The sequence below is a fragment of the Falco naumanni genome, chromosome 12 (assembly GCF_017639655.2).
Source record: "Falco naumanni isolate bFalNau1 chromosome 12, bFalNau1.pat, whole genome shotgun sequence".
In the NCBI taxonomy this organism is placed as follows: domain Eukaryota; kingdom Metazoa; phylum Chordata; class Aves; order Falconiformes; family Falconidae; genus Falco; species Falco naumanni.
Genome location: NC_054065.1, coordinates 16,708,673 through 16,730,092, shown reverse-complemented (window position 1 = coordinate 16,730,092; position 21,420 = coordinate 16,708,673). Strand labels below are relative to the sequence as shown.

General features: G+C 40.9%; 1 protein-coding gene across 1 annotated transcript in view; it reads right to left on the bottom strand.

Moving 5' to 3' along the window:
• Positions 1-16,583: 16,583 nt before the first annotated feature.
• PPP1CB (protein phosphatase 1 catalytic subunit beta) overlaps positions 16,584-21,420 on the bottom strand; it is a 29,612-nt gene continuing 24,775 nt past the window's right edge. The window contains exons 6-8 of the mRNA XM_040611423.1: positions 20,637-20,788; positions 18,960-19,094; positions 16,584-18,334 (exon numbers count right to left, since the gene is read on the bottom strand). Coding sequence (XP_040467357.1) covers positions 18,230-18,334; positions 18,960-19,094; positions 20,637-20,788 — 392 coding nt within the window. The 3' untranslated portion in view covers positions 16,584-18,229. The remainder of the gene's footprint in view (positions 18,335-18,959; positions 19,095-20,636; positions 20,789-21,420) is intronic.

Sequence of the window (21,420 nt, the reverse complement as noted above, 5' to 3'; positions counted from 1 at the left end):
AACATCTGATTCCTGTTTGATGTTGATTCTTAACTAATAATACACAAGATGTAAGAGCCTACCTACCATCCTCTATCACAGTACACACGTGATCTTAAAACCAATGGCAAAATTTGGGGGATGAAACAGTAGGTCAAAAGCCACCTTCTGCTTCCATAATTTTGCTGAAGTCAGAGAACACTGGGAAAAAGACAGTTCTTTTGTTTATGGGTGGCATGCATGACGAAACACTGCTTTGCTGAACTCTAAGGGACCAGGAAGCTTCTCAAGAATGGATCAGACAAGTACAAGTTCAAGTTACCCATTGGAGAAAGCATGCACAAACAGCCCAAAGATGTGAAACAGTTCAGGAAAGATTAGAGCTGGTATAATGTACTTTGCAGCCATGTCAGAGTCCCTGTTTATGATGCTGATCTGGGTAAGTCCCATGAATACTTCTGTAAAGTTCAGCATGCAAATAGCCTAACGGTTGGAAGGGACCTACTTCCGTGCTTAGTTTTAAGTACACACTTAGGCACTACAATGAATCGGTGTGTAGAAGGATTAAGGACTGCTAATCCGTATGAAAGCTTCCTTCTACCTTATACACCTGAAGAACATAACCAAATAGATCTGAAAGGCTAATTTCTACTGTTGTTCTACACTACTTTTCAACAGTGCAAAACTACCGAAAGAGAATGCAGAACCAAACAGAACCCAAACATGAGCAAAACCTGTTGGCTTTAAAAGCAGCACTCAGATCGCAGGAGGGTAGTAACAGAATGCTTCTGGTTTCACTTTCACCTTCAGTTAATTCTCACATTTGCACACAGTCTCCTCTTTTGTAACATCTATTTTACCCACTAAAAAACATTTCAAATCTTAAAGTATACATTATTCTTCTTGGCACGCAAATTATTTCATAAAGGTTGATTACCCAAGTGGAAGAAAAGGCTTGTCCTCCCTCCCACCACCTTAGTCTGATTGATTAAACAAATTCATCTTAACAACTGATAGCTACTACTGTTTGCAGACTCTGCAAAAGCAAAGTCCCTATGTGGAAAAGGCTACAATACTTCTTCAACAACAATTATAAAGTCCCCAAATCACGATGAATGAAAGGCAGATGAAGCAGATCTGCTTTTTACTGGAAGCATCATATGAAGGAAGGAAGCAGTATCACCTTACTTCACCTTCAGCATGACAAAGTGTCTCCCTGGACAGTTCAGCAAGTTGAAAGTAGCTAGGTTTATCTTAAGGCTTTTTCCTCAGAGAACAACCTCACAAGAGAGTAGCCCTGTTGAGTGAGAATTCAATTTCTTAAGGCTGTGCTGGGCGAGGCCTCCACTGGCATAACCTTCCTCAATCTCACATACCTTGCACAGGTTCCAGCAACAAACACAACTCCCTGGAGATGTGAGCAGCTTATCTCAGATGCTTCCAAGCCACTTTACTGAGGGCTAGGGAGGCAGACACCACTCTTTCCATGTCAGCAGAGGGTTCCTGAACACCATATATACAATCTCCAAGTGCAGTTCCTACCTCCACTAGTTCAGCCCTACTACATCAGCTCAATTGCATGTCATCTGTCCAAAGCTACTGTCCCTACGAAGGAGACCCTTTTCTCTCAGGAGGCCAGCTGTCTTTTAAGGCCGTTCTGTCTTCCTTAGTAAAAGTCTTGAGATAAACCTAGATGAAACTTCAGGTTGCTGAGGTTTTCAGGTCACATTTTTCCCTGTAAATATAGAATTAAGCTTTCTTATTTCTTACAAATGCAACTTTCCCAAATTCATCTTGTTCAGCCTTTAGATGCAGAACAGGATGACTACAATGAAAGGAGCTGCTGGCAAGACCTTCACTGAAATTGCAACTTAGGAGCAATTTATGACTAAACAGGTTGTATAGGTCACATTCTGCAGCTTCCTTCTGGATGCACTTATTAGTCTTGCAGGACTCACAGACATGTCCATATGGGTAAACTAGAGGGGGCCAGAGAATGGGGCCAAGCACTACTATACAGCTGCTGTACTAAATTTTTAGCACAAGCCTTGACATGCTTTTTACACCCATGTCAAAAAGCCATTTACAGACAACATCTGTATGTACCCTTACCACACTGCAGAAGGAAGATTGCACAATGCACAAAAATTTACAAATAGAGTGGGAGGGCAGAAGATTTGTATTATCTGGACTTGCTACATCTTGCTACAGATGTTTTGTGAATACTCAACAAAATATCAAAGACAACAGACTGAGGTGAGTGGTTGATCTGAAGAGACTTACGTACTAGGGACATCTTTACTGGAACCAACTAGTAAGGTTAGTTACTTCATGGTTATGTAGTATGTGTTAGTTCATACGCCATTCTTGCCAGAATCAATGGGAGGTCAATATATGCAAGAGGGACGCTAACCTTCTCGCTAGTAAGGTTATGCCTAACCTACTCCTGGTTTGCATCAGCGGAAACCTAGACAGAAAGGGGCCAAGAGCAAAAGGCAGCTGCAACCCTGGGGTATGTGACAGTACCTGTGGCAGAGAAGCAGCTCAGAAAGGAAGATGCTGTTGCCAGGGCAACCAAGAGTGGAAGGGTTCTGGGCATCCTCTCCTGGACTCCCGCAGAGAGCTGGGCTTTGCTCTGACAGAGCCAGGAGGACAGGAGGCACCACCACCACATGCCCTCCCACAGCACGGAACTCTTCCACTGGGAAAGACAGCTCAGCTGGCACAGGCAGTGCTATACACAGCGGAGCGAGCCAGACCCTGTTTCTCTTTAGCAGAAGTTCCAGCTGCTTTCAGAAATCCCGATGATAAAGTACAAGCCAAAAGAAAAGAATCCAGATCCCATCTTTCATTTTTGTTCCAAATTAGCAACTGTAGCCCTTTAAATTGTTGCTTTTTTGCCATCATCTGTGAGAAAAACAGTTGTTTGTCATGCTTCAATTAATATATGACTTGACAGGCTTTTTGTTGGGATCCAACGAAAGACAGTTTGCAGATATTAATCATTAGACAAGCTTTAAATGAGATTTTTATGTTCAATAGAATGTTGATTCCATGCAATAGTAGCTAAACCTGAAGCCCAAACAGATGGCTTTTGTACAGTGTGAGAAGGAACCTTTGCCCTGCTGTTTTTTGGGATTCTACTTGTTAACAATCTATGCAGGATTCTGGCCAGAAAGCTGACTCATTAGGCTGGCCTGCCTCAAAGTATGACCATCACTGAAATAAAAGCTTCACACTGGGAATAGTTAACATTGAAAACCAGCGTTTTCCAGTGCTCAGGGCACTTTGTGCGGCATTCATTTCTTTTTAACTATTTTTTCAAGGCTTGCCACATCCCTTCAACAGTGCACTTCCTGTGTGGTAGGGATCAAAGAAAAGTTCACAGCTTATCTTTAACGCCATTCCTTTTCATGGAAGTGAGAGTGATTCTTCATAACTGCAAGAATACTGTGCCTGGGGCTTCTGAAATGAGCTGGACATGTATGTTCCATCTGCTATAACAGTAATTACAGGGATCAACATAAGCTCCTTGCTTTTTATGGAACAACATTTGCTCTTATTAGTGAAATAGCATTTCAAGAGAATCAATAACTACAGACATATATTGGTTGTGGATACAGCTATATTCTGTAACTACATGAAAGTTCTATTAATTTTAAATCAGTGAACATTTAATATGCCTAAAAAATAACAATTTTTTTCTCTTAAATATCTGCTATAACAGTAATAGTTCGAGTTAAAAGTAGCATGTGATATAGGAACATCTTCTAATGCAAGATATCATTTGCTTAAAAAATAACCAATACACAGATGCTCCATCAACAAAGAGTTAAATCTCTCTGCCTACTGTACATGGGATATTGACACAGGGGATATTCAGGAACATGCTTGTATGCCCAGGAGGCAACAACAGATGGTACACAACTGCAGCTAATGTTCTAATCTATGACAGTTTGGAGTTCTTTAAAAAAAAAACCAAACAAAAAACAAAAACAGTCTTGCATTGCCCTGTATCATAAACAGGGTATGAACTGTTAGAAGCACGAGGTAGTAATATCTTAAGAGTTCAAGTCTTTGCAAAAGGAAATCAAGGAGGTTTAGACCTATGCTGTGTTCAGGGTACACAGACCGAACTATTCCCGTGTTTAGGCTTGTGGCTCAGTCCTCTGCTCTCCCTGCAGCTTCTCCATAGTTCTCAAAAAATAACCCTAGGAAGAAGGGAAAGGGTGTTTCATATACAGATGACCTGCCACTGAAAACAGCCACATTTCTTCCATTTCCAGGTGTCCTTATGGAAGTGAACATTTCTGAAGGATACTGAATTGTTGGGAAATACCTGTTGTTAATAGAAGAGGTCAGCACTTTGCCAGATTAAGTCTTTCTTGGTGGAGAACAGAGAAAGAGGCCCAATATAATTTCTGTCAGTATCTTTGCTACAGATTACAGAACTCAACTGAAGAATTCCTTTTAGGCAGCAACAGAAACTTCTATATGCTATTTTCCTAAATTATTGCAGCTCAAATTTAAGTGAGTAAATGCACATCTCTAACTCTTTGTATGAAAGGTCACTTTGTGTCTACTCTTTTGGCTGGAAGCACCATGCATTTCAAAGATGTATTTGATCCTGGGGTTGTTCACACCAAGCTGTACTGTTTATAAAACAATATTACCAGCCATAACTGCCTCCAGCAAGATAGCTTTGAAATAGGTAGCCTGGATACCCAGTAAAACACTTGCTAAAGCAGCACAGAACATGCAAACACCTCAGCAAGGTAAGTTACCTTTACCTTTACTTTACGCTACTGCAATTAAACTGCTGCTTTTTTGTTTTTAATGAGCTTGTGTATCTACTGGGATTCAGGGCTGACTGACCCCCGAACCGTCCACCCAGTTTTCCACTGCAAAGGAGTCAGAAGATATATTTGAAAAATTATATATACACACACCTACCTGTAAGAAGAGATATCACCAGAAGCCACAAACTAATACACATGGAGCAGAGGTAATAGAAATAAAGGCAGATTTTCAGGATGGAGAAAGTGGATACATAAAAATAAGTAAAACCACCATAAGTGAGTAAGGAACTACACAAACAGCTTATTTCCCGCCAGGCCTACAATGCTTAGTACTCCCAGAATGGAAATACTAAAACGGGTTGAAGTCATATGTGAACAATTTTCTTGCAAAAACACCAGTCTTACTGAAACAACAGGTAAGCATCAACTGCAGCACACCACTTCCGTTTTTCCTATAGGGAAATGTATAAAAACAATTGACTTTCAAATGTTATTTCTGAGTGGAATTTTGAGTAGTTTCCAGTAAAAGCTAGCAGTAGGCTCAGGTGCCTATCTCAAAGAAACGCGTATCAGTTCAGTGCTCTCCACTTTGAAGTTCTTGTTTCTCTCTTAAGTTGTACAGGGCAGTGTGTGCTACCTCCTGCACGGAGAGATGTACAATAACTTAGCGCCACAGGCTAATACCATGTAAATTCAAGTATACATGCTTCTTTCTGAAAAAAAAAAAGGGACATATGCAAAACTGGATTTTAGAGAATTGCAATCACTTGACATTTGTTGTCAGGAACAGCAAGAAGCACCTTGTGAAGTTTCAGAAGCTCAACTCCTACCTCACGGACAACATGTTGACATGGGATCTTCCACAGCTACTGGCAGCCACAGGATACTAACAAATGGCTCCAATAAGAATGGAGACAGATGCTTTTGTCCCCAGCCTTTGCAGAAATCATCTATCAAAGCCACATGCAAGATCACTGCAGCATTCCAAACAATCACCCCGGCATAGCACAGGTCATCCTCTGGTATGTGCTAGTAATAAAGCCAAGCTAGGATCTTTTTTTTTTTCTTGTCTCACAACGGCACTGTTTTGTCCGCTGTTGAACTGATTTCAAGAATTGCAGGCATCAAAGTACAAACAGAAGAGGTTAGGAAGCATAGGAAGAGGATAGGGAGATGAGCAGCCAACAATCTAGGGTGAGGAGAGCATTGCACGTTAACCCTGCAGTAGGTCAGTGCTACTGTCAATATGACAACACCATTGTGAAGGAGGGACCGCAGTGTTTTCTTCAGCTACAGCTTAGAAGTGTTATTTGTGGGTCAGCAAAAACACAGGAACAAAGCAGTGTCTCTGATATGGGTGGAGAAAGCGTCTTCTCCTATTGCTCATTGTTTGAAAAGGTTGAAATGAAAGAAAAAATAAAAAAAGAAATCAGGATAAAACAAAGGCTGAGGGAGAATCAAAGTTTTGGAAGAGTTCCAAGCCAAAAAAAACCCAAACACAACCCAAAACCAAAAAACACGAGCCCTTTACTAGGAAATAGTGTCCAGCAACTGTCAGTATTGTACACAGGACAATTACTGTCTTCAGGGAGGAATGTAACCCTGACTGGAGGCTTGAGTCAGGAACTCTCACATCTTTGCTCTAGTCCTCGCAAGCACTATTTTCAAAAAGTCCTATTGGTTTTCTACCATCATACTTTATCTACCTTAAAAGATTGCGAGGCAGATTTATTGCTTGGATACTTGTGTGGATTGTAGATGACTTTAACCTGAAAGGGGGACAGGAATGCATTATATTTGCAGCATAGAGCAAACATTTCTTGTTCATAAAGCATTAGCATTATAAAGCTTCAGCTACCCAAGTTTTCTTCAGTTTGAAGACTGGGACACTAAAACCAGTGACCTATAGAAAACCTACATGCATAAATAAGTAACCACATAAATACAGTCTGAGCAAGTGTGTACAGAAATTACCACATCCAATCACCCTAAAAATTACCTGACCATAACTGCCTGCAAATAATTAGTTCTTGATCTAGATAAGTTACGTGAAAACGCTGCACTTCACCTACGCAACACAGCAGACTTGTACAGACAAGGGTGGCTAAGCAAGCACTGAAGAAACGCTCAGTGAACCTGCCTCCTTTCAGTGCCACCTTGAGCTCAGATGCTCATTTGTGGTAGGCTGGTGCCACCTCCTGACGATTTTGGTAACTCAGACAAAAAACTTCTGTATCTAGTACTGAATTTATTTTTTTTTTTTTTTTTTTTTTTGAAGGGAGAGACAGCAGTTCATCTGAGTGCAAAAATACTTAGTGCCATTAACATTTCTCTATTACAAGCTAAAAAAAAAAAGAATGTGCAGCGCTGTATGGAACAAACTCATGCCTGGCAAGTCTAAGTATGTGACAGTCAAGCTCCTGCGTGATTCCCAGAGGTGTCCAACAAGGTACGCTCAATCCAGTCTCCACAAGCTTTCCACGAACTTCAGAGTTTCTCTCTTTCCTCCCAGCCTGCTTCATAGCTTCAGGTCAACATCGCAGAGCCCTGAGGGCATAAGCTATTTGTTCTCAACTACCAGATACTACTATAAGGGCTGAACATATACTTTATAACCAAAACAGATACGTGCTACTCATCCCACATGGATGTCTGAGCCAGTAATACAGCAGAAGGCTGAAGGCATCCATTAATTCTGAGCCCAGCCTTTGCTGAAGCACCTTTTTCAGAATCATCACCCCCTTCCGGCTTTACACATGGCTCAGTCTGTACCCCAGAAAACCACAAGTCAGGAAGTCAGGTAATTTGAGGTGGAAACCCAAAAATCTGAGTGCTGAGTGAGCTCAGCAAAAGCATCCAAATTGTATTCCCTGAGAAGTGGCCCGTAATCCCCAGGTGGATGAGCAGAGGCAGAGCCCTGGGGGAGGCAGGGGGGCCTACAACTTCAGAGATAGGGAAAGAGATAGGAGTAAGCGGCCGATACCCTTTGTTCTCCTAGGGGTTCAACACGGCCCACTAGGGACTAACAGCCCAAACAGTGTGGCCTAACCAAAGGGGCAAGTATCACACTCCCAGTTTTGAGGAAGGCTAGAGGATCAGCCTTCATCCACACATCTACACAGCTATACATCAAAAATATATAGCTTCCCACACAGATGTAAAACTCTACAGGGAGAGAATCCCTTCCAAGACTACAAAATAAGGTCCTGTATTGCCCTCCTTACCTGTAACGCAAGCTCCTTCAACCTTGCCACCATTAACATCAGATGGACATGGTCTTGTGCACACTGAAATAAATAAAACCATGTTAAAAAAAAAAAAAGCCTTTTGTGTCTAAACTGCTCTTCCTGGGAGACTTTATAGAGTCTGCTCCCATGCCACATACCCTCTTCTCACACTGGTGAGCATGAGATCATCTGATAACCAGAGGTGCATGAAAGCTGCTAGAAGAGTCAAGCTGACCTTCACCTTCCTTCCTTCCTGCAGTCGGTCCATGACTCGCTACCAAAGAGTATGACGTGGGAACTCTGGAGGGCCATCAAATGCCTACCGAATATACTGGTCTTCCCACCATCTTCACAGCCTCCTGCTCCTGAGCCTGCAGGCAGTCTGGCATGCAGGCTGCCCAAGAACTGCTTTGAGTTCTAGGTAACTCTGAGCTCTAGCTAAGCTCTTCATTCCCTTCTCACTTTTGCTTTAGACCACAGCTGTGAGCAGCAGCCTTCCAGCACAGCCTCCCCTTCGTAACCAACCACCCGAAATTGTTGTGACCTAAGCTTGTCTACCTCCCGCTGGACTGCTATATATATGTGGAACAAAACCATGCCAGCGAGCAGGACAACACATCCTTTGTCTTCTGCCATCCTTGGGGGCCCTTGGCCCACAACCAATCCATACCTGCAGGCTGCCTACTGAAACAGCAGCTCTGTACCTGACATCCAAGCCTCTGACCCTGAAGTAAGTAAGTAAGTAAGCAAGCGGCCCACCCTGGTGCAAGGCAGCTCCTCTAGGGCAAAATCCACACTGCTGCTCCCAGGGCCCGGCCGAGGAAGGGCAGCCACGAAACCCTTCAGGCTTGCTGGAATGTGGAGGGGGAAAAACATTACTGCAGTGTCAGCAGGTAACTGGCTCTCGTTCCCACTGAGCTGGTACCTCAGCCGGTGTTGGTCATCACTGCTGCTACCAGGGTTGTGCGCAGTGCCATTAGCTCATTCCCTACAGCGTTTGTGGAAGGATAAAGGCTGCATTGCCTCCTGAAGCTGAGGAAGGTAACACAAGCACATTATCCTTGTGCGCAGTTTGCTTAGTCCCTTGGAGAGACCTCATGTCTAGAAATCAGCACTTTGAGACAAAACAGTTTCATTAGATTTCTCCTACAGGTCACAGCCATATGGCATTGCTTTTAAAGGCCTAGAACAGCCCTCCTGCTCAGAGCAGCGACATACTGCCTCTCCACACACTTTGGACCCATGTCCTAGTTCCAACTGAAGCCTCACATGCCTGTCCTACCCCCTTCACCCCAACACCATGTACAGGAAAGCAGCACATGCAGCTGGGCTCAGCCTCAGTCGCTACACGCACAGGAGGCTGTACGCTTCCAAAGACATCTCCAGTCTCACTGCCGCGAGGACACATGCTTACGACACCTCAAAATCTGGGTGTTGCCCTGATCTTCAGGAAGGCTTCCTTCTACCTTCTTGAACTGTATACATACCTCAGCTGCTGGTCTTCTGGTAGCCAGTGCCTATTGAGATACACAGCTGCTGCCTCCTGCTGCTAGGTTATCCAGCCACTCAGACCTCAGCCCTCACAACAGATTGAAAATTAGTATTCCCTTGCATATCAGGTGTGACCTGGGAGGCCAAAAAGACCTTGCCACTCCTGGGTAGGAAAGCAGTCAGAAAGGACACCAAAAAAACAGGTGCAAGAGGAGAACAACAGAACAAGTGGAAAGGTTCCAGAGTAAACCACTGTGTAGGTTGTAGAACAGGCGAGTAACAGACACTTGACAATCTCAGAAGTGCGGGTGCCAGTTTGACTTTACACAGCACGGGAAGCATTTCAGTGTCACATTGGCTTTTCACATTTTGATTCCATTCTACCTGTGTACCACCCGTATGTCACCGATTCTTGCTTGTGAAGGAGACTTCACAGTGGTATGGCCCACTCAGTAGCCTGGATCACTGACACCACGGACATACACTAGGAACAAATCACCTTTGCATGAAACTAAATCAAAAGATCTAATTTGCATAGAACAGCACGAGTTCTGCAGTCCAAACCAGTATACAAGGACAATCAGGAGGATTCACTTCATAACTGCTCTAACACACTCGCGTAGATACAGCTTTCTGAGAGCAACTCATTGTAGACAACTAGTGGAACGTGGCCGAGTATCAACTGATTCCCTCAAATCAGGTCTAAACTCCACAAATTGCTTTTCCACAGTATATGCCTGTGATACCAAGCCCATGGTTGAAGCAGAGGAAGAACTGCTTAATTAAAAGCAACACAAATTATGTAACATTTGGGTAGATAAGGTATTCCAACTTAATACCAGCCCTATTCTGATAGCATCTCCCAATTAAGCTCACCACACCTAAGCCAAAGCCAATTTTTTTTTCTTCTATGTAGTCATATTATTTTACATCAGATCTAAACATACTACATCTTACATTTTTTTCACCAGTTCTCCTCTAATCACTGAAAATTTATCACCTTGCTCTGTTAGACTTGGGAACAAAAGATTCCAGAGTGGGGAAGAAACCTAGAAAACTTCGCCTAAGACAAAGCCTACCTTTTCTATGCTTTTCATGGCACCTCTGATATTTTTTTTTTTCCATTCAGAATCCTCAGATAATTTTAATAGACCTCATGAAGTCTGCCAACTTCAAGGGAAATAAATGTGTACACCTAACTGAGGCAAGCCTGGTTTCAGTGCAGCAAGATCTGGGTTATTTTGAAGCCATGCACTATGGACGTATTTCGGTACTGCTCAAGGGACAAACTTTCCACATCAGGCAAGTACAGGACCAACATAAAGTGCCAGTTCTGCACTGACAGCTTTTCATCCACTGGCCTTCAACCACTAGATGTCACCTGCATGCTAGACCACTTCTAACACGAAAAAAATTATGTCAACTGGATTGGGTCTTTTTCATGAAGCGTGTTAAAATTCTTGTGTAGCATTAGCATCCACAAGACAGACCAAGGAAAAGAATATGTCTTCTTACTCTAGGTGGTAAAGGCAAGGTAAAAGCCTCCAAGACTAGCATGTCAGTTATTTGTTGCTGTACCTTTAGGTAAGAGCCTCTGAGTAGGAAATAATTAAATGAGGTGTTTGTTCTCCATCACTGCTTCAACACAATGGGTCCTTAAGTCTTACAGCTCATTCTCTTAACCCAGTCTCCTGAAAGCTTGATGCAATTAAGGTGCAGTTAAGATACCCACTAAAATGTAATTCTCATAACATGCTCCCTCTCCCAGCATTACACAGGAGTGATAGATGTTCCATCTTTGCAGAAGGTGCAGAAAGCCACTCAAGGATAGCAACCTGAAGTATAAACAAAAAATATTCCAGGGTAGCTAGTGGAAAATGACCGATTTATACATGCCCAGAAATTCAACAAGACAATGAGGGACCTATACCAGGAACTGTAGAAATGATGCTAGGAAGCAGTCAGAAGCAACAATGTGAAATACTTGTAACTAGTTTCACATTACAATATGCTTGTTGGGACTTTTTAAAGTGATGGAGAAACACATTACACCGGAATATATTTACTTGGCAAGGCTGTCCTCCGCATTCATCAATGTTGTGTGCTCCTCTGCTTCATGTCATGAGCTGTACCAGTCTGCCCACAAGATACCATTGTTTTTCGGGCTAAGCCTTTTCAATAGTTAATTGGGTCTACCTACAGCATTCTCTCCTGCACCCTGAAGATCCAAACCTTTAAAGCATCATGAGCAGGCAAAAATCATGGAAAAAACCCAGTAACTTCATTATGTTACTCTCTGTAAAAAACTTACTAGTTTTGAGTATCAGCTACCTGTAAGAGTTGTAACCCCACCTATTTGCTTTACTTCCTCCATTTACAGTAACTCAAGTTAAGACACTGAAACTTAACATCTGGGCATGAAAAATCACCTTGAAATAGGACAGACAAGTGGTGCTTGTTTCTACAGCTCTGCTTGGGAGCTTTTCTCATCTTTAACATAAAGTTTACATCTCTGCCCAGAGATACAGAACAGCTTTTGCTGATCTTTATTAGCAGCTGGACCTATTTAGCACCTGCTTTCTGATATGGTTGCTTCTAAGACTGAGCCTGCAGTAAGCCAAACATGAAGCTTGGGCTGCAGATTGCGTTAATTAATGAGCAGGACGCGGGAAGGGTGCTGTGCTAGGCCACATGCAGTGCATACACCCTGCTTAAAGCTCCACCTGTTCAGACTGTTTCAGGCAGCAGTAGGAGTTTTCCTTGGAAAAGATTACTATAGCCATATGTTGGGCAAGGGTAAATGGTTATTTTGAATTGTATTTTAAAATTTTCATTTCTTAGGACATACAGGTGCCAAGATTACAGAGTTCAAACAGGGCACTGAAAAAGAATGCAATTTTGTCCTCATTACCAATTAACACGTTGAGGTCATTAACATGGGTCAGGGCAATCCCAAGCACAGATGCAGGCTGGTGGAAAACGGATTGAGAGCAGCCCTGAGGAAAGACTTGGGGGTGTTGGTGGACAAGCAGCTCAATATGACCCGGCAATGTGTGCTTGTAGCCCAGAAAGCCAACCGTGTCCTGGGCTGCATCAAAAGCAGCATGGCCAGCAGGACAAGGGAGGTCATTCTCCCCCTCTGCTCCACTCCAGAGACCCCACCTGGAGTAGCGCATTCAGCTCTGGGGTCCCCAGCATAAGGACGCGGACCTGTAGAAGCAAGCCCAGAGGAGGCCATGAAGATAGTCAGAGTGCTGGAGCACCTCTCCTCTGAAGACAGGCTGAGAGAGTTGGGGTGGTTCAGCCTGGAGAAGAGAAGGCTCCGGGGACACCTTACTGCAGCCTTCCAGTGCCTAAAGGGGCCTGCAGGAAAGTGGGGAGGGACTTTGTGCAAGGGCATGTGGTGGTAGGACAAGGGATGATGGCTTTAAACTGGAAGAGGGCAGATTTAGATTGGATGTAAGACAGATTCTTCAACATGAGGGTGGCAGGACACTGGAACAGGTTTCCCAGAGAAGCTGTGGATGCCCCATCCCTGGCAGTGCTCAAGGCCAGGCTGGATGGGGCTTGGAGCAACCTGGTCCAGTGGAAAGTGTCTCTGCCCATGGCAGGAGGGTTGGAATTAAGTGATCTTTAAGGTCCCTTCCAACCCAAACTATTCTATGATCATTATTTATTTTAACAAGGCACATTAAGATACAGAACAGGTGACCAAACAGTTTTTGTTTCCCCAACAACTGAAGGGACCTGCAAGGAAGATGCACAGGCACTACTATTTCCAGAAATCCACGGAAGATGAGAACATGGCAGACCCCTGACAACACAAAGTACCCAAACTTGTGTCTCATCTCGGCAACTTATTTACCGTCCCAACACTGACTTACTGTCACATGGTTTTCCAGTGTTCAGTCCAATATGGCCTGAGGTTCCTTCAGCTCTGATCATCTGATGCATGCAGTGAGAAGAACGTTTGGTTATAAGCTCATGAGTTGCATGCAGCCACCTGGCTAGATGCTGTCATCAAAACTTTGATCAACCTTTGGAACAAAGCAGGCAAAATCAGTGTATGATCCAGGAGAGAAAAAAAGCATACAGCTGCACTGGGAGCCAGCCCAAAAGCTGTTACTGCTAATTAGCAGAAGCAAACAGAAGGCACATGAGAAAAATATCCAGGACAACACCTAAATATCCCAAGTCTGGTCTTGATTCACTGAGTTCCTTTTTATTGACAAGAAGGACTTTGTGCACAACCTTCATTGCAACTGTTTTGTATTAAAAACCCAGGTTGCTCTTTAAAGCATATTAACCCATGTGGCCTCAAGAGACATTTGACTGCTGCAGCCATCTCTGCTCTAGCATAAGGAGCCACTTTCTCACCCTGGCTTTTTCACCAGTTCATCTGAAGCCAAATACTCACATTTATTCTTATGTAAATTACAAAGCTGATGGATGCCAGTCACTAATCAAGTTACAACTCAAACAAGTTCAAAAGCAACACAATATTGACAGTATCACTTTGCCTCTGCTCTTTGCTAAGCTGTAATGTTACCTGTCGGGTTTGTATAAAGTGTCTTCGTCTCCAAACCTGACAGCAAGGGAAGTTCCAGAAACACCAGCCATGGATACAACACTGACAGTTTGCCAGGAATAAATTCAACACCCGGTTAAAGGCTAGGTTTTTACAACTATTATCTACTTAAGCCTGTACAAAGCAGGTACCCTTTTGTGTTAACGTTTGAGCTTTACACCAAAGGCTAAGCATGGGATATTTCTGTTTGTCATCTACATATTCTGAAAATCCCAGCTATGCCAAATTGTTACTCTCAGGTCACCTTCAGTTCAACCATATTCCATAGCAGTAGTATCTTTTTATTTCCATTACTACAGAGCAAAAAACATGTCTGCCAACACCAAACCAACCACATACAGTGCCAGAAAATGTAGTATGACAGCTTCCACGGTACGATGGAAATATCCTCTTGGACTTATCAAAAGATATGCCACAGACAGCAATACTTCTTCATATAAGATGCCCTGTTCATCAACTCTTACTTCTATCATCTTTCGGCAGAACATAACAGAGAGGATCTCTACCTTCAAACCACCTTACAACAGGGATGCAGGCTATAAAAGCAACTTCCTTCCACAGATCTGAAGAATTTTCATTGGCATTTCTCAGGCAAGTATATATCAATGCACTGCACTGGGATAGTACAAGCCATGTCAGACATCTATCTATTTGCTCCTCTCTCAACAGAGAACACAGTACAAATGCAAACTATTATCTTAACAGGACTGTGAAGCTTGGTGACACCTAGCAGCAGTACACTTGCAGTTAGTCACACTAAGGAGCAATAAAGATCAATTCAGACTTCAGTGGCCACAAGTACTTCTATGTGTCCAGACACAGCAAACTGAATAGAAGCCACTAGTGTTAGATCCATTACAGTGTTTTCAGTGAGCCTATTTCTACACCATTTTTTGGAAACAGTTCAGATCAGTACAAATAATATTACCTAAACAGAAATAGCGTTCAGAGTATTAGAGCAGCACAATAACCATAACTATGTAAAAGACTTTCCTCCTTTAAAGCAGCAAACAATTATGGTTATTCCATGCACAGAAAACACTGACAACTATGAAGCATTCAAAAATAAAAAAGCGATGTAAAATAAGATTCTCATATCAATCAATGCAAGAGAGACCAAAGAAGCACTCCTTGCAGCAGTATTTTAAATTAGATTCAAGCACGTATTTCTCTAGTGTTTTGAAATCACAAAATGCCTGTCAACCAAAAAGGAACAAGACAAGAGGCTATGTGCCGTGTTGTACTCTACTATGAAATCAGTAATGGATATTACTGTCAGATAAAAGGGGGTAGGGGAAGAACATGTAAAAATATCCCTGCAACAAACAGTGTAACATTTTATGTGCCTCTCAACAGCTCATTTGAGAATCCTGTTACTTCCTAGCACACTAACGCTGTGCTATTTAGCAGCATATTAGGCTTGTACAGACAAGCTTTTTATTGGGGAAAAAACTTACTAGCAATTAGACCACCAGCAATTTCCACGGAAGAAAGAGTTAATTTTATCAGAGTATAATTTCTACCTCTTCCAGTATGGACAATAGCAAAAATACTAAAGGTCTATATTCACACTGTAAACATCAGCTGAATTGGTATGGCCAATTCCATTAGGTATCTGATGCTCCTGATTTCTTTTAGTATAGAATATCAATCCTATCTGTAGGGGTTAGGTATGAAATCATGGTATTTTTTTCACAACATATATGGGATGTTAGCAGACATCCCAACTCCCCAGACATCAAAACAGCACTCAAATCCTTTGCAAGTGATCGCTGCTATACAAAAAAAAGGAATTATTCAGAATACCATCACCAGATCTGGCTTTCTAGTGCCATAAAATAAACTAAGACGTTCCTATTTCTTTAGGACACATAAGAAGGCCTGAAGACTTTATTTTCCTGTTGACATAGCATCTGTAATACAAGTGAGCATGTTAGATACTCAATGTAACATACAGCTTTATATCTGGACATTTCACGATACAGAAGACATTGTTCAAAAAACTAAGGGAAAAATGGAAAAGCATAATCCAGATGTTTGGTAACATGATGCTTCTTACAATAGAGGCTGGCACTTGGTAAAACCCAGCATTTTCAAAACTTGTAAAACGAAACCTCAAGTAAACAATGACTTTAGAGCAGGATGTTACCCTGTCAAGGCCTACACAATAAATTCATTGATTACCCTGTCACAAACCAAAATTACTCTCATTTAAACAGCTTTCATCACTGACTTTCAAAAACAAGCATTTTCAAGCAATATTGGAAGAAGTCTACATTTTATCCTATGTATTGAAACTAGTGCTTGCTTCAAGGTGGTGTAAAACAAACCATTGTAACCACAGACCAACGCAATATAAATCGATAACAGATGTATACACTATAAGATTTGGCTTAGTTGTTTCTTTGTTGTGTTTTTGTTTCTTTTAAGATCAAAAAACTCCACACTTCTTGAGTAACAGTAAGATATGTTAAAATAACCAGTCAGACTTCATTCAAATGAATTAGACAACTTTTACTAAATGAAAAACCTACATTTAAAATATGCATTTAAAACAAAATGGAATTAGAAAAGACTTAAATCCATTTTAAAGAACTTGCTCACTGTGTCAGAAATCAATATTATCTCTTGCATTATATAATGTGCCAGTTCATAAAATGTAAGTTACCAGAATCCTCAATTTAACATTTTCAAAGACAATACTGAAGTCAAAAGTTTTACATCTACTGATGCACATTTAGAATGGTATAAATCTGAAGCCTTCCCCCAAAGAATCTTACAAATTTGACAATATTCAATAAAAGCTTTTGTAGTTATGTCCAATAAGTATTGCATCCTAAAGCATCACAAATCTGTGCCTTTCATTTATCCACTATAAATTCTGTATCTTCTCTGAATCTTGCCATTTGCCAATGTTAACTCTTTTAAGAAAGGAGAGAAGTGAAAAGAAATACTGCATAACTCTTGATCATGTACAGAAATTATTGCTACTATAGTACACTACAAAGCAGAAGTCTATACAATAGTATATGAAATTTGATCATGAAAATCCAAAGGATATAATCCTAAGTGACATAAGCCTTATAATCATGTTGGACATTCCTATAGCATTTTCAGCTCACCACTCCTCAGCTAGCCTACTGTCTGTTGATGAATATCCATTTAAACACACCCTCTTATGAAAAAGAATGTCAGCTTCCAAAGGCTTAGCAAAAAAGGATCTTCATGTTCTGTGGAACTATGTAAGATGAATTTTGATGCAGGTAGGGAGTTACCTGGAAGCTAAGCATGCCAAAGGTGTTTCATGCTAATAAAACTAAAGCCAAGGTACCACATAATCAAGTTACCAACTAATAGGCAATACCATTTTTGTCCTAAGTTAAATCTAGTGCCATAGCACAGTGTAACGTCAATAATTTAAAATCGTGTAGTGCACAAATTAATTGTGTGGCAGTTTAAGTCAAAGTCAAGACAGGTTTTTCTATCTCAATTTATGTTGGCTGTCAGGCTGTCCAGTCTGCGCATTTTGGACTTAAGTTTGCCTTTTAATCACTACCATACTATAAACTTTGCATTATAATGGGGCACACATTCAGGTGGCATTATTATGGAGAACAGGGGGCAAGGGGGAGGATAGGAGATCCATGGTTGTTCTAAAAAGCCCCTTCCTTATTTCAATTTCAAAGAGAGAGCCGTGAAATAAGACTAGATACCATATTTGCATCATTCTAGCTACAAAATAACCAAAGTAAAAGCAATCAAGCAACAATAAGACCACATTACACAAATGGAACATCATGCTCTCATCTGGTTTAACTATTACATCAAGTTTTAACTGGGATGTTGGTCAACTTTAAAAACCGTGGTAAATGTGAATATGTAGTTGCAATAGTTTTTTCCTAATTTTTTTTTTTACTCTATGCTGGATATTAGAACTTGGAGCTATACTTGTTACAATAGTGTCGCACATCTTTCTACTAGAAAAAAATTAATAAAGATCCTTTACCCGTCTCTTTAAGTTAAATGTGTGACATCATAAAGGGTGTCAAATGGCTGGATGGTTTTACAGTGCACACTTATTATATACTGTAATATGGAGTTTTGTCCTTGACAGATCTGATGATGTTTCTACATTATTCCTTTCTTCACCTCTTCTTCGGTGGATTAGCTGTGCGAGGTGGAGTGACTGGACGCCCAGAATTCAGTCCACCATACTGGTACTTGGCTTTCTTTTCAGATGGTTTCAATATCTTAGAGAAAATAAAGAAATTCTTTTGAGTCAATGACAAGTAAGAACATTTCAAACACTGTTAACCCAACATGAAATCTCATTCAGCAGGAACAAGGGGTGAGGGTGGGTGGGGGAAAATCGCATCATAATCTTAAAGATTTCTTAATCCTACATACAACAATAGCACTACTTCTAAATCCTTTTAGTTCTATGCTACGCTGGGGTGGGAAGGGGAAAGAAAAAGGGCTGAAAGCATGTCCAGGAAGGAGTAGGGATTAGAAGCTGATCAGAGTAACCACACTAAAAGGATTCCAATAGTCCATTAGACTGCATAGTTAGGCACTCTGATCACTAGGTATGACTGAAAAGAATCACCTAATTAAACTTTTAAATTGACCATCTGAATAAAGGGAATAACTTCATATGCAGGAGTTTGTAAAATAGTGAATCCCACATAGTTCTCTGGAGAACAGTCAGTTTGCTGTTCTAATTATCCACAAATACCAGCCTGCTGTGCAGTCCTTTCCGTAGCTCAAATTATTACTCTAATTACCCTAGACTAACCGTAAGTATCAATAAGCAGACTAACTCAGTCCATGTAGCCCAACACCTAAAGTAATACTTAATGTACAAATATATCATACCTGAAAGGAACACATCAGAGTTTCATCCACACTCATCATGCCCCCTGCATTGTCAAACTCTCCACAATAATTTGGAGCTGAGAATAGGGTGACCAACTGCCGTTTAGCAAAGAATTCATATCCATCTTCAACCACCTGTCAACACCAGAGAAATCAATACAGCTCACAAAAAAAAAATTTACAAATTTTGAAGAAAAAAGCCAGTCTTGAGACAAACAGAACTTAAAGAGATGACAAGAATTCATCAAAAAGGTATTTTATGCCTTGGCTTTCAGACAGGAAGATTCAATCATTTTGTCTCATCTGGACACCGAGTGCCAGACCAGGTAGCTTACTCTGTCTGACACTTCTAAACCTAAATATGCATCAGCTTGACCGATCAGTATTTTTATACCTGAAATCCTATTATGCACTGCCAGTTTAAAGATTCCCAGCATATTATGGTTTATACACAGTATTTGGATGTTTGACCTGTTAGTTAAGAGCACACAAGATCTGGATACCATCTTCATTCCAACTGTAACTGTCAAGTTTCAACATTCACAAAAGTGTTGATGTACAAAGCTCAAATGCAGGGTTTTTTACAATTTTGATGCTTTAAAAGCAAAGTGGTTCCATTATATTTTCTCTAAGAGCATAATTCAGCTTTAAAATAGTATAAGTAGTATGATTCATCAGCTAAGGATATTCCCTCTTCCCCAATATAGAAGTCTCACCTTATAATGTAGTGAAACTAGCGCACCAACTGCTTGCTTTGGTCCAATCTCCATGATCTTTTTAAAAGATGTTATACTACTTCTATAAAGAACTCAAGTGACTATATGAATACAGGAAATTGGTAGCCATCTTGATCAGCAGCTGAGAAATCTTAATATTAATTCTTTACACTGACTAATCTTCTCTAATGTTTAGCAGTAAAATTGCAAGGAGAAATAAGTGTTCTGATAGTACCCCCAAGCCTAAGGGACACAGAATAAAAAGCCTATTTTTGTTTCACAGCAGGAGAGAGCTTTTAATATTGACTATATAATGCAACTGAAACGTTACACTGGGAACTGAAACCTAATGTCCACCTAACTAGGACACCTGCATAAAGCAACTTAAAACTGCAAGAAAGTGTACTTAAAAGATAAAAATAACCTTGCTTTCCACACATTTCAGTAATTCAAACTATCTGTGCCAAAGTAGTCCAGATAACTGAATCAAAATGAAGGCAACTGAAAGTTTTTATGTACAGACTTGTTTATAGAAACATTCAAAATACATTTATTACTTCCACGAAGTGAAGCAGAGACAGTTTAAGCCACAACTGCCAGAGAAGACTACTACTGAAATGGAAGAACTCTGAAACTTAGTGTACAAAGTGAGTTCAAGTCACTTTGCCACTTTAAACCTGGACACTTTACCTCTGACATCCATATACAACAGTAACGAACAGACAATACAAAACAAAGACCAATGCAGAAATCTAGTGCTAGCATTTTACTTCACAGACAGTAAACACTCAGTTCAGTACGAGTCAAGAGGACACTGCCTTATAGTCCCCCTTTACTAGGAATTTTTTTTTTCTTTCTAACAGTAACAAAATGCAACACAAGTTTCAAATATATCCTACTGATAAACAGCAGAGGCATGAAGTCTACAAGAGGTTTTAAGAGACAGCAGCATAATTCATACCTGGTGAGCTCGACAGATCAAATCCAGATCGTGACGATTCAGAAATTTACTGACCACATCAGCACCAAAAGTGAAAGAGACCCCACGATCATTTTCACCCCAACCTTGCACATCTTTGTCTGGGTCAGACCACAGCAGGTCACAGAGCAAGCCTTTGAAAGATAATACAAGTGAAGACACCGGTCTTAGGAGGTATCATTCTATGCAATAACACTATTTTACACTAATTATCAGAGCAGCTCTTCTAAAGAAAATAAGCCTTCACAACAAATTTAGCAGTACTTAAACTGTGACTCAGTTAAAAGATATGGTCTGTTTAAGCCTGGAGATCTTTTTCCCCCCTCCCCGCTGCTAGTACCTTGAAATGAAACAAGTCAGAGCCAAAGAATTCCCTGAAATAATATTTAATTGTAATATTCAGCATGTTTACAGTGAGCATCAGAGATTTAAAAATACTGCAGTGAGTGCATTTTAAATGTCACAGGTCACCAAGAAAGCTTAGTTTGAAAGCGGCAGTAAATTTTAAAATCCTACACAAAGCCAGTCATTAAGTACAGCAAATAAACTTGTACCACAAGCTTCTGAACATGGAACAGATTTGATTCTTACCCTTCTTACCTAAGGTGAAGTACCTGATGTGACGAAATCAAGATTTAACATGGCAAAATTCTGAGACATTGTTTCAGGTAGCACTTCCAGTTTGCTTGGGCTACCATTACCTTTTTTCAAAAAGCCTCATGCCAACCAGTCTGGAATCTAAATTAAAACAATAAACCTCTCTGGC